Source organism: Aspergillus homomorphus (genome assembly GCF_003184865.1).
Source record: "Aspergillus homomorphus CBS 101889 unplaced genomic scaffold BO97scaffold_71, whole genome shotgun sequence".
NCBI lineage: Eukaryota > Fungi > Ascomycota > Eurotiomycetes > Eurotiales > Aspergillaceae > Aspergillus > Aspergillus homomorphus.
This window is the reverse complement of record NW_020291957.1, coordinates 81,269-93,454: the sequence shown is the minus strand read 5'-3', so window position 1 is coordinate 93,454 and position 12,186 is coordinate 81,269. Positions and strand designations below refer to the sequence as shown.

Below are 12,186 nucleotides of genomic sequence, written 5' to 3'. Positions count from 1 at the left end.
ATGAATCGATTCCCGGGCCGTCCAGAGGATGGTTATGTATGTATTACTTAGGTGGGGTTAGCTTGCGATGTATATAGCTAAACCCTTCTACGAAGATCCAAATCCTGCATCGAACAGCAATTCCTTGGCGGTGGGCCGATCCTCCGGCGCCCACTCCACTTATATGATCATTCATTCGTTCTATTTTCAGTCTTTCTTGTTTGGCTTTACGATTACCGATCCAGTCGGCCAGCAAATCCCACGGCTCGGATGCGCCATTCTTTTTCACACGGCAATGGTCTCCCGGGTGGCAGACTGGGAATACACTAGCCCTCTGGTCCAACTGTGGGACTTTGGTCATGGTGATGGGAATGACCTCAGTCTTGTGCTTCCACATCAATCACAACTCGATGGCTGCGCTGCAATCGCGAAAGAGGCGTGCATTGACCTCGCCCTCGTATCGCTCATACTACCTCGCTGATCTTGAATCCACCCGGCACCTGGGTCTGGAAGATGCCGTGGGGATCATACTGCTTGGCCACGCGGGAAATAAACTGGACGTTCTCCTCTCCGTAACCCTTGAGCGGGCTCTGGGATTTGTCCGCGTAGTTGAGGTAGATGTACTCGTTGTCCGACCCGATCGACTTGGCGTATTCGTCAAGCTCGTTCAAGGCGGTCCGTCCAAGGTGGGTGAAGAGAGCGTCATCTTGTTCGTCGTCCCAGGAGTAATCGTAGAGCACCTCTGCGGGGAACTGTCAATAGATCTCGAGTAAACTCATGGTGCTTGGGTATACATACGAACGAGGTTTTCATCAAAGCGGTCAAGGCCAAGCACATTGCCGCCATTGACTACTGTATGCTCCCAGAATAGCTTGGGCCAGGGTTGGATGATGGTATCCATGGCCCAGGAAACACTCTTGGCTGCGGCTTTAGCCTTTTCGATGTTGTTGTTGTGCAGCTCAATCGCTTTGCGGAGGACTTTGGCGTCATTTCGGTAGGTGCCGGTGGTGAAGATGTCGCTGAAGTCTGTCAGGAGAAGGCCTTTTATTTGTAGCGAAGTCAGATCTTACCGATATCCCGTTGCCTGGACCAATTCCTGGGTCAGGTTATAGATGGTGGCGAACCGCATCGTGTCGGTGGTGTTTTCGATACCAACGAACTCGCTGAAAGGAGCAGGATAAGCTACTGGCTTGGTGTATTCCAGAGCATCGGCGATGATGTTCTGCCCGGTCGTTGAGTTGTATTCCCACATGCCGATCCAAGATGCGTAAGGGTCATTGTGTATGTTGTCGACAAAGTTTACTGCGGCTGAGATCTGCTGTTCGGTGGTGGAGTTGTCGTAGACAACCAAGCCTCCCCAGAGCCCATCATGAGATATGGTCTTGAGGTCGTACTTGGTGACGATGCCAAAGTTGATTGAACCACCCTTCAGGGCCTTGTACAGGTCGGGGTTGCTGGTCCGGTTGGCATTGACGATCGCGCCGCTTGCGAGGACCACCTCGAAGTTCTCGATGTTATCGCACGCAAAGCCCACTCGCGCCGTATAGAAGGTATTTCCACCTTGAAAGGGTCAGGTAAGCTTGCTGGATTGTTATAAATCGATGTTCACTTACCGCCGATCAAGAATCCACCTACACCAACTGGCCCACCACGTCCGCCAGGCACAGTCACTCCATAGGCATCGAGAGCCTTGTAGACTGATTGCCAGCGGGCGCCAGGCAGGATAGAAGCCATGCCCTTGTCTGCATGGTACGTGGTGCTGTTCATCATCGAGAGATCAATCGTGATTCCCTGTTCGATGTCTGCCGCACCGGCCCACGTGGTATGACCACCACTACGTACCGCAAACTTGCATTGAGAAGCGCCAGCCTTGACCAAAGTAGAGACAGCAAGCGAGACTTCTTCAGCGGAATGTGGCTGAACAATGCACGAGGGACGTAGTTGAGCATTTACAGCAAAGTAAGACGTGACCGACTCGTTATATGCTATACTGGAGGGGAAGATAACCAGATCACGAAGGGAGGTAGCTTGCAGTGCTGAGCACTAAGGAGCATCAAGATTAGCTGAATTTGCCCTTCGAAGTACGGATCGCCAGACAACTTACGCAGGTGGTAGTGGTATTTGACCCGTAGGTGGCTTTGGGCAAGAGGCCAAGGAGAGGTGCTAATGCGGTGGAAGCCTTCATTGTGATTTTTGAGTAACAGAAACCCGATGATTCTTGCTTGCTCTGTCGTCCGGCGTCCAATGCCTCTTATACTCGAACGCATGCCCTCCGGTTAAAGCTCGGCTGCGGAAGCAACCCACTTCCAACTTCCACAGTCAAATGACTCCTGACATGCGCATGTCTAGAATGAGGTCGGGTGGCACGATACCACGACTAGCCACGATGAGGTATGCACTAACGTTAAGTGCAATCTCGACGTGCGGAGCACGAGCGAAGTAAGCCATGGAGCTATACACGTTCGTGCGTATATAACCATGCTGATCGATAGAAGCCGCCAATAGTAAACGCAAGGAGATGGAGGAAGCAAGAATGGTGCACGACAGACTGAGAAAGTGGCCGACTCGGTGGAGCTCCCTTGCAATGCGGGAATTCCATTTCTGGCAAGTAGTAATTGGTAATATTGACTTCTCAGGAGTCAGTGGTAAAAGTTAAAATTCAACATCCCGCACGAGCACATATGGAGACGATGCCAGAAAGTTGGAGGCTCGCGATTCGTGACATTAGACTAGGCTTGGGGCAGACGGCCTTTGGGTCTCTCAGCCCGCGGGCCGCTTGTCCGTACTCCGTAGGCAGGTGGGCCCCCCGAAATCTTAGTCGGCCCGGGCTCCTCGGATGGAGTAAGGCAATAAACCTGTAGATTGGTTTCCAATGTGGAGCGGAGGAAGCACAAGACATTTAGACATTAAAGAAATTGGGAAGCGGAGAAGGACTATTGTGACCGGTCATGATTTGGGAGAGCGATAGGAAGACATCGCCGAACCTCGGTCGCAATTCTCTACGCTGTGGACCCGCTGAGTCGGCGACTTTTGCGTTCTTTGCAAGATGTTGTCAGTCGCTGGCAGAAGGACAATATTGGCCGAGTTCAACGCAAGGTTTTGTCAGATGAGACGGAGAACTGATAAGAACACAAGGCATTAGCTCTGATTTATTGCATATCTTGGAAACTGCATTGACACGATGCCTCGGTGCTGGGGAAATACTTAGAGGTACTCAATATCTTGAACCTCGGTGCTCTGTGCCACGGCAGCAACAATACTGAGCGAGGAGAGGTTGTCGATGCGATTGAGTAAGAGAAAACGCGACACAAGTCCTAAAAGAGCAGAATCTGCTCGCTTCGTTAGGATCCCTGCCTGGTGTGTTCTGTTCAGGAAAGCAGCTCCACCAGACTATTGTCCAGCACGGTAGGAAGGATGATGAAGTGGCCAGGCAAGTTCAGCTGGAGGGGAAGCCGGGGCTAGTCGGGATCGTCAAGCAACGGCTCGTGCGATCGGGTCTCCACTCCCTACTTCGCTGCCATACAACCCCAGCAATCCCTGTGGAGCATGTCTCGATCTAAGGGGATGGGAAAGTCAATTTATATTAGACAAGATCTGGTTGTTTGTCGTCGTGTCAGCAGTGCCCAATTTGGAAAGACATGCCACCCCATATCCCTGTCTGCGTCGCACACGATGAGAAGGAAAAAATCAGACTCGGGCTCAGAGCCCCAGTTCTCTGAGATCCCCATTTAATTTCGATGTGCCATCATTGTTGGTCAAGATGTGATCCTGAAATCCTGAAGACAATGCCTATTGTCCTTAATCACCCGCAGTTTGGAGAACAAAATGGCATCAGATAGTGCTTGATTTGTGGACTCACCCAATACCCAAGATGGTCATTGTCACAGCAGCCGAGCCTCCTCCGGGGCAGACATACGACTTTGACTACTCCAAGCGCTACTTATACCGAGCCAACGTGGCGATTATCTCCGCAGGTTTAACACTCAGTACCAGCTTTCTTGCGGTGCGAGTCTTCACCAAAGCACGCCTGCTGCACAAATTCGGATGGGACGATGGTATGTCTGTGGTGCATCAAGTGGATTTAGAGACTTGGACTGACAGTTGACAGTATCGATTATTCTGGCTTGGGTAGGCAAACGGACTACTAGATTAGAAGTTAGCGGGGCATGCTAACTTCCATTTACCACAGCTGTTCGCATTAGGCACTCAGGCATGCTCACTTTGTAAGTTTGTACTTGGTTTTCTGTCGGCCTTCTACTGACCATCTCGTCTCAGACGGGTACCGTCACGGAGGCATGGGACTTCACCTATGGAATCTTCCTCCTGAAGTCTATGAATCCTACATCAAGGTTTTTTTCTACCTCCGCAATGTGTTGACACAGTCACTCCGCTAACGCAGCTCAGGTCGTCTTCACGGCAGCAATTATCTACGTCCCAGCGCTTGCACTTGCAAAGATCAGCCTTATCATACTATACTACCGCATCCTTTGTCAGGAACACTACCAGCGATGGACACTCTACGCCCTCGCCTTCATTGTCAGCAGCTACAGCATAGCCCTGATTTTCGCCTTCATCTTTGGGTGCCAGCCAGTCCACAAAGCCTGGAGTCTATCAGTCACAGGGTCTTGCATCGACCAGTACGCACTCTACGTCGCGACAGCAGTCATGAACATCATCACAGACATTGCATTGATCATTGTTCCGGTTCCAACCGTAATAGGTTTGAACATGCCAACCGTTCAGAAGATAGGACTGCTGTTCATGTTCATGGTCGGATGCGCGTATGTCCATCTCCCTCGGGCGTATCCTCACAGATCAAGATAACATACTGACTCAATCGACAGCACCCTGGTTACCGGCATCATTCGTCTAATAACCCTTATCCCTTTCTTGAACTCCAGCGATCCGACACATGCTATCGGCTGGCCGGATCTGTGGATGTAAGGCCTCACCTTGTTTTGTCTCTAGCTATGTCCGTTGCAGCTAAACCCATTCTAATTTCTTGGAACCGCGATAGTAACATCGAAGCCAACTTCATTATTATCTGCCCCTGTCTACCTTTTCTCCGACACCTGCTCCGTCGGTACGCGCCCCGCTGGATTGGCGAGCATAGCAGTCTCGCCCGTCGCTACATGCAGAACTATGCCTATAATTATACTCGAGAAAGCACTCGGGGACGACGCAAGGAGGGCCTCACTCAGCTGCAAGATGAGATTGAGCTGGCCGAAAATCTGGGGAGCGTGCATAGTGGAGTAAGGATCGTGAAAGAGATCCAGTGGGAGATCACAACAGAGGAAACGGACGCTCATGAACCTGGACCTGAGAAAGTTATGAAGCGGCACAGTACAATCTCCGGAGGGGTATAGTACTTTCGTTTGTATATATGGTCTTAAAATAGTCACTGGGAAAACCTGGAGGTATTCCGGGCCATGACTCTCTCCTAAATATAATATCAAATCCTCCGACTGCGTAAATCTAGGAAGACATGTCTTTTGTAAGCTGAAAGGAAGAGATGGCAGATAACCACCTGTTGGATCGCACCACAAAAGCGCACGCGGTATCTGATGCGGTGGCTGTTCAGAGCCGACTAACCATGTTCCGCAACAGTGGAATATATTGTTTCAATTCTGTCCGGTGAAGTCTCTCGATGCCGACAAAATTGATCTCTTCCTGACTTTCAGATAAACCGGCACACCTACAATTCTAGGATTCAAGTCCGCACAAGGTAGCGCTGGTGGTTCGACATACCGAAGTAGATGGCCAGGTATACTGCGTAGCTCAGTCATTGCAACTTGAATTCAGTCACAATCTGTGACTTTCTCAATCGGCTTCAGAATGGCAATAGATCTAGAACGTATCGCCAAGAAGGTATTGCATGTTAACCCAAGGCTTGTTAGTGCTGGTCTCCACGGCGGCTGCGTGGGTTTTCGGGACTGGAACCTTGTTGTCTGCAATGTTTGCTGCGAGAAATCTCATGTTTTAGCCTCGATTAGGGCTACGCCGCGACCCGTTCCTACTGCGAGATGCCTATTCACCGCGACCACTTTGGCAGCGGATGTCTGGCGTGCTTATGAGTTCCGTCGCAGCCTCGATCTCAGCGAGGTCGAGAGGCGAATGGACTCCGGTTTGAATTTTCTTGGCATTCTATAGATAAGGCTAGACTCTGCATGTAGGTCATGAATGGAAGCAGGAATGTGGCGCAGGTTGAAGTGGGTTGATGTTGAAATCATTTTCTATTATAGATACAGGGTATAAAAGCCATTGGAGAGATAATCTGTAAGACCAAAGACGGTTATCAGAAGCCGTAAAAGAGAAGTGATGGTAAACAGAGGAGCATGGATATCGTCATTCAAAGTTTGACGAAGGATGTTGTCATTGTGGGGAGGGAGAGAGGAGAGGCTGGTGGATTATTGAGTCTGGAGCGAGGGGGAAAATGGATGGCCTGAGGAGTCAGGACTGCAGAACTGCCCGATGGAGCTTAGCCTGTAGATCACGTTCTTCCGTCCGGCGGACCCGGAGCTTTTCCCGATTAGACCACACCAATCACAGGGAGGCAAGCCTCCACCGTTCCAGCGTTTGTTGTCTCCGGGTCCCAAAGTTACGAGTAAGTGAGTGGGAAAGAAAACGAACGAGACTCGATCCTCGATTCGACCCGATCTCAATCCATGACGCAACCGGTTTGTGCAGCCCAATTCTCGTCCTTTTTCTCCCTTCTCCTCTGGGTGATCCAAACCTAATCTACCTTAACTTACGTCTTTCCTTTCATTACTACTGCTTCTTCTTCCTCTCCTTCTCTGTCGCTGGACTTGTGGGCCGTCCTTCTATCTTGATTCATCCTCCTTCACTTCTTTCCCCCCATCCCCTACCTCGTGCAGCCCTGCATTCTCCTTTCCTTTTTCTCTCCCCTTTCTTCACACCTCCCGCCGCTTGTCCGATTAATCTTCTGCATCTGCACTCACTCACTTTCTCCGTTGCTGGCTGCCACTCTCTCACTCTGTTTGTTTTCTCTCCTTCCGCCGACCTCCGCCAATATCTCCTTAATCCTGCCCGCTATACAACACTTCGCACTTTTTCCATCTCTACCGCTCATCCATATAGAGATCGATTCCACGGTTTCAGTCGCTTGGAATCTCAATTGCGCTGGTCTTGTTCGTACCCCTCTCGGGCAACAAGCGCCTGAGCCATGTTCCGCAGAAAGAGGAGCTCCTCGCAACATCAGGTAAGCCCCCCTGTTCCATGGAAATGGTCTCTGGGTCGTCACGAAACTAAACACTGCTCATGCGCCTAGCATTCTCTCTCTGCATCCTCCTCTCAGTCCGCGCAATCCGCTGCCAGCCATGCCTTTCTCAAATCCCAACCCTCCTCTAGTAGCCTCTCCTCCGCCGCCGCCGCGGCCGCCCTGCGCAGTCTCACGCCCACGCCGACCCCCATCGAAAATGTTCAGACTAAGCGAATGATGCAACGGAGGACTTCCGTATCCTCGCAGCGAAGTGGTACGCCTAGTCTGCGACCCATCAGCGGGAATGGACTCCGTCGCTCGAGCAGTTCCGCCTCCATGACGCATCGCACATTTCGAGATCAGTCCCCGCGGCGACCGGCATCGAGTGCTGGACATGTCGACCCCGCACCGCCGCTCCCGTCCATCCCTCGCCAATACACCGGGCGAAATGACCAGGCACGTCGATCTGTGAGCATGGGCCCATCGCTGCCACAAAGTCCGCGCGGGAAACCGTTAGCAGATCGGGGAACGAGCGGGGATCGCACCGCTGCCACTCAGCCGCCCGCACGAGCGCCCGCACGAGCGCCCGCCTCGACGCCGTCACCCGAATTGCGACGACCCGCGAGTCGAAATTCGATCAATTTCTCATACCCCATGGGCTCCCGCCCGACATCTCCGACGGGCTCGATAGGAAAGGATGCGTCGGCGAGCACTTCTCTGGCTAATCAGCTTTCTGCCGCGGAGTCGCCCAAGAATCCAACAAGGAGCCCCCGAGCTACACGGACGGCCAAGACACGCGGGGTCTCCCCCGGCAGCCCCGGTCAACGTCCACCGTCTTCGGGAACTGCGGTGGCTGCCGCACAGGCTGCCATTGTCCCCCGAAGTCAAGAAGCAAGTCCTGTGGCCGCCTCTCCGCGGAGACCTTCTTCGCAGGATCGCAGTGTTCCAGACCCAGCGCCGACCCAGCAGCTCTTGGCGCCTGAGAATCGACATCTTACTCGTCCTGCCTTGGTGAAGCGTCCATCAACAGTACCGGAGGATGCTCAGGGGGAGGAACAGGCAGAAACGACTGCTCCTGTGCAGCGAGCAGAGCCTCCTCGTGGAGGTACTGTGACGCCAGAGAGCCCACAGACCATCAAACCGCAATTTACTCCGGATCAAGTCAAGGACCAGTTGCTAAGTCCACCCGTCAGTCCGCCAAGCTCGCAGCCTTCGGTCGAACCAAGTACCGAGCCGCAACTGTCACACACGCATCAGTCCAGCAGTCCCGGTCGCTCCGCTCACTTTTCACGACATCTGTTGGTGGCGAACATTCCGAGCGATCATCTACACCAACCCCCGCCAAGGTCCGTATCGCCGGCTAAATCTGCAATGAAGCACCCGCGGAAAGATTCGCTCGCTCCTGATTCTCATACAGAATCGGTTCTGAGACTAGGCCCTGCGCTCAGTGAGTTGTCGGATGGCACCTCCGTAGCCTCTGATGATGGGTCCAAGCAAGGGGTAAAGAGGAGGCCTGCCAAAGTCAGCTTCGACGATGAGGCTGAGATCGTGGGTACCGCAGCGAGCCCGCCAACATCCCCTGACGAAGTTCTACCGGAGTCCCCGCAGTCTAAGCCCAAGAGTAAGGGTGGGTGGTTTTCCAAGCGGAGACATAATCTACGGAGCGGGACGCCTGACGATTTCGAGCATGTTTTGAAACCACGGCTAGCTCTGCCCTCGTTTGGCAGCATTCGGGGCAACAGGACGGGAGGACAGCCGGAGGTACAACATCGCGAAATGAGCGACAACGAATCCACTACGTCATCCGACTCTCCGATAGATACCTTGAGATATTCGTTCTCTAATGACCAGGCTGTCGGGGGTATTCTCGCCAATTCTCGAACTGAGGTGCCGCAGGAGAGCGTCGCTTCTGTACGCCCTACGAGTCCTCCTCACAACAAGTTGGAGGAAACAGGCACGTTGGACGCAACTCAGCCAAATGAAATGGTGGACCAGGCAGATACAACACCCGACCAGCCGGCGGAGGTCAAACCCCCGGCCGTTGCAGCCGAACCGCAAACCCCCAAGCAAACTTTGACAGTTCCTGACATTACAGTTCAACCAGCGTCACCCGAACTCGACAAAGAGCGCTCGAGTTTGGAATGGTACGAAGTTCCGGGAGGCTTCCCACGTTCCTCACTGGAATCGAATCTTCCGCAGATGAAGTCGAAGAAGTCAATCACATGGGAGGACACTGTAACGGACGTCATGGTTGATTCCACGGCAGAGCACGAGACGGACGACGAATCCGGTGAGAGTGTCTACAGTGATGCAGAAGAGGGCGTTAATGGCAATGGCTTCGGCTCTATTGATGCCGTTGTTGATGATCGCACGTCGCCCAACTTGTCCAAAGAACCAGCAGCAGAGCTTGATCGTCCCGATAAGGACCAGCATAATCCGGATGAGTGGTCGGACTTAGAGTACCCACAGACATGCCAGATTGCTCGCGCGGGCTCCCCTGCACAAGCTGCTGCTCTCAGTCCCGTCCCAGAGTCCCCCGGGTCAGTAAATCAAGCGCTCCCGTTCTCGTCACCTTACCCTCCCTTCACAGCGCAATCGCAGTCCCAAAGCAAGAAAGACTCCGCTCAGACCGATCTCACGCGGCCGGCTTCTCTCAATGTCAAGTCTGCCAGACATTCCATCTTAGTCAATGGAGCAGGTAACACCGCTCCTCGTGCAGCGCCGCTGCGGGATTCGATCGCTCCCCAACCGAGTGCATCGCAGCCGGAGCAGACAGCTACCCAAGGCCGGGCGAGACCTATGTCATGGAGTCCCGCTGCCATGCAGAATGGAGTCAATGGCAAGAATCGTGCGTCGCAAGTCAATGCCAAAGCACCGACTCCGCGGAGAACACTCTCTAGCGGTAGCGACTCGTCGAGCAGCTTTAAACGAGCCAGCCGTCCATCTCGGGCAGATTCGAACCACACCATGCGACTCACCATGCGCGGCAGCCCACCCGTCCGACAGGCTCCAGCCAGGACAATGGCCCCACCCGCTGAGTCGCGCCCCCGTTCACCTCAGTCGGGCGGCAACATGCGAACTACCCTTCGGATGAATGGAAACAGGCGCGAGAAAGGCTCTTTCTTTTCCAATAAGTCGCCGAAGGGTAAGGTATCCAAGGTCCCAGGTAGTCGATTCACCTCACGCTTCCCTGATTCAGATGATGACGAGGGCTTCGACAATTGGAGATCGCGGTACCGGTATGAAGACTCTAGTGATGATGAGAGGGGACCAGCTCCGTTACCCCCAGTCCGGGGGATCCCTCGTCGGCAGGGAGCCCACGACGGGGACTCTACGGAACTAGAAGATAGCTCCGACGAGGAGCGACAACTGGCCGCTTCTCGACCGCGGCCTGCTGTGTCTTCTCCCCGCCAGACAGGCCCAACGCGAGATCCGGCCTTGGCGGCAGTGGCTAAAAATCGTGGTATGACAGATGAGGAAATGGACGAGTTTCTCCAGCCCAATCGCGGGCGCAAGGCAGGACTATTGCAGCGCTTCAGCATCCGCAAGTCCAAGTCGCCGGTCAATCGCCGGTCATACACGAACGGCTCTGCTCGTCCGGAGCGCTCGCGAGCCGACGGCGAGCAGGATCCCCCACTGCCCGGAGCTCAATCCAACTTCGTCACCACAATCACGGCGACCAAACCCGCGCCGCCCACCTCCTCCAAGCTCGTGCGGCGCGCATCACAGCGATCCTCGCGCAGCGACGGCTGGCCATTGCGGACCGACCGTAAGGACTCCGGAACCGCACCCGCAGCTACCAGCAACGGCGCCGACGAGCGCCTAGCCAGAGTCGACGAGGATGCCCACACCAACGACCCGAGCACGACTCCCGCGACGGCACCTATCTCCCAAGAGAACCAGGACCCCTCGTCCACAGCGTCAGGAGCCAAAAACGATGGTAGCAATACCGCCGCAGACGTGATCATTGCCCCCTCCGGACGCAAGAAGCGATTCCCGCGACTACGCAAGGCTTTCGGGCTGCGTGATTAACCAATCCACTCTACAATCACCGATTTACCTTTTCTAATATATATATTGTACCATCTTTTGTTTATCTTTTCTATCTTCGTTCACTCCTTTGCATTTCCTTTTTCTTTTTTTTTTTTTTTTACTGTCTGATTCACTTCGATGTACTTTGTTATAAATATTCCGCAGACCATGCGGAAAGCACACCCTATAATCCTAATCCAGGCCGATGAACCACAATCAATCAATCAATCCAACTGATTTACTTTGTCCATGGAGTTCAAGCACCCTTCGCTCGCTTCCACAAACAGGACAAAGTAGTGGAGGCCGTCTGATTTTTCGGGTATGTGGGCGAGATCTCTCGGATATGTGAGGGAACAGGGTTGGAAGCTTTTGTTTTAATATTTTTGGTTGACGAGACATACGGATTTTCTTTTATTATCTTACCCCTCGGGTAATGGGACTAATTGGCGCTTGGGAAGGATGGATGGATGGACGGACGGGATGGGATGGGACGGGATGGGATGGGATACACGGGATTCTTTACGTTCACAACATTGGACATTTGAAACCATCTGGGGCCTTCGGAATTGGGCACTAGGTGATGGGTGATACCCCTCGGGTTCTGTTTCGGTGCCTGTCTTGTCTGCCTTTCTCACACTGCGGAATGAAGGTTTACTTCTTCTCTGCGTGGCGGATAAATTAATTCATGGATTGATTCACTTTGAGATGTTCCGGTAATCCAGTATTTACTCAGGACGTAGATAGACCTCGCTCGCTCGTTCCTGCTGAGTAAGGAAGTCTAGTCCTTTCTCAGCCTCAAACTGGTCGAAGTATAGTCCCTCCTCCGGCATTGACAAGTCCTAGCATAGAAGTGAGTCGACGCAGCAGTGAGATCGGATAGACAGATACTCATTCCTAAGACCCCGAGATCGTACGTATGGATTATCCCCAGATACACCGACGAAAGTTCTACGTTG

At 53.2% G+C, this 12,186-nt stretch overlaps 4 protein-coding genes across 4 annotated transcripts; 3 read left to right on the top strand and 1 right to left on the bottom strand.

Annotated features, from left to right (window-relative positions):
* Nucleotides 1-443: 443 nt before the first annotated feature.
* BO97DRAFT_356990 (FAD-binding oxidoreductase) lies at nucleotides 444-2,164 on the bottom strand (the record flags this gene model as incomplete). Its single annotated transcript, XM_025692192.1, has 5 exons — nucleotides 444-721; nucleotides 778-998; nucleotides 1,050-1,539; nucleotides 1,593-2,022; nucleotides 2,084-2,164. The coding sequence occupies 5 exons, from the start codon at nucleotides 2,162-2,164 to the stop codon at nucleotides 444-446; spliced, it is 1,500 nt and encodes a 499-aa protein (XP_025546390.1).
* A 1,496-nt stretch (nucleotides 2,165-3,660) lies between these two features.
* BO97DRAFT_378986 (uncharacterized protein) lies at nucleotides 3,661-5,408 on the top strand. Its single transcript, XM_025693141.1, has 7 exons — nucleotides 3,661-4,034; nucleotides 4,088-4,107; nucleotides 4,169-4,202; nucleotides 4,255-4,328; nucleotides 4,384-4,760; nucleotides 4,824-4,919; nucleotides 4,997-5,408. Exons 1-7 carry the CDS (start codon nucleotides 3,851-3,853, stop codon nucleotides 5,343-5,345), a joined length of 1,134 nt encoding a protein of 377 aa, XP_025546389.1. The 5' UTR covers nucleotides 3,661-3,850; the 3' UTR covers nucleotides 5,346-5,408.
* Nucleotides 5,409-6,271: 863 nt separating this feature from the next.
* BO97DRAFT_265044 (uncharacterized protein) lies at nucleotides 6,272-7,296 on the top strand. Its single transcript, XM_025690931.1, has one exon. The coding sequence runs from the start codon at nucleotides 6,413-6,415 to the stop codon at nucleotides 7,157-7,159; it is 747 nt and encodes a 248-aa protein (XP_025546388.1). The 5' UTR covers nucleotides 6,272-6,412; the 3' UTR covers nucleotides 7,160-7,296.
* On the top strand, nucleotides 7,163-11,230 carry BO97DRAFT_356917 (uncharacterized protein; the record flags this gene model as incomplete). Its single annotated transcript, XM_025692189.1, has 2 exons — nucleotides 7,163-7,198; nucleotides 7,268-11,230. 2 exons carry the CDS (start codon nucleotides 7,163-7,165, stop codon nucleotides 11,228-11,230), a joined length of 3,999 nt encoding a protein of 1,332 aa, XP_025546387.1.
* Between the last annotated feature and the right edge of the window lie 956 nt (nucleotides 11,231-12,186).

Coding starts and splice junctions, on each gene's coding strand:
- BO97DRAFT_378986 (XM_025693141.1), top strand. CDS start 3,851: ATGGTCATTGTCACAGCAGCCGAGCCTCCTCCGGGGCAGACATACGAC. Junction 4,329..4,383: donor TCTATGAATCCTACATCAAG/GTTTTTTTCTAC, acceptor AACGCAGCTCAG/GTCGTCTTCACGGCAGCAAT. Junction 4,761..4,823: donor ATGTTCATGGTCGGATGCGC/GTATGTCCATCT, acceptor CTCAATCGACAG/CACCCTGGTTACCGGCATCA.
- BO97DRAFT_265044 (XM_025690931.1), top strand. CDS start 6,413: ATGGATGGCCTGAGGAGTCAGGACTGCAGAACTGCCCGATGGAGCTTA.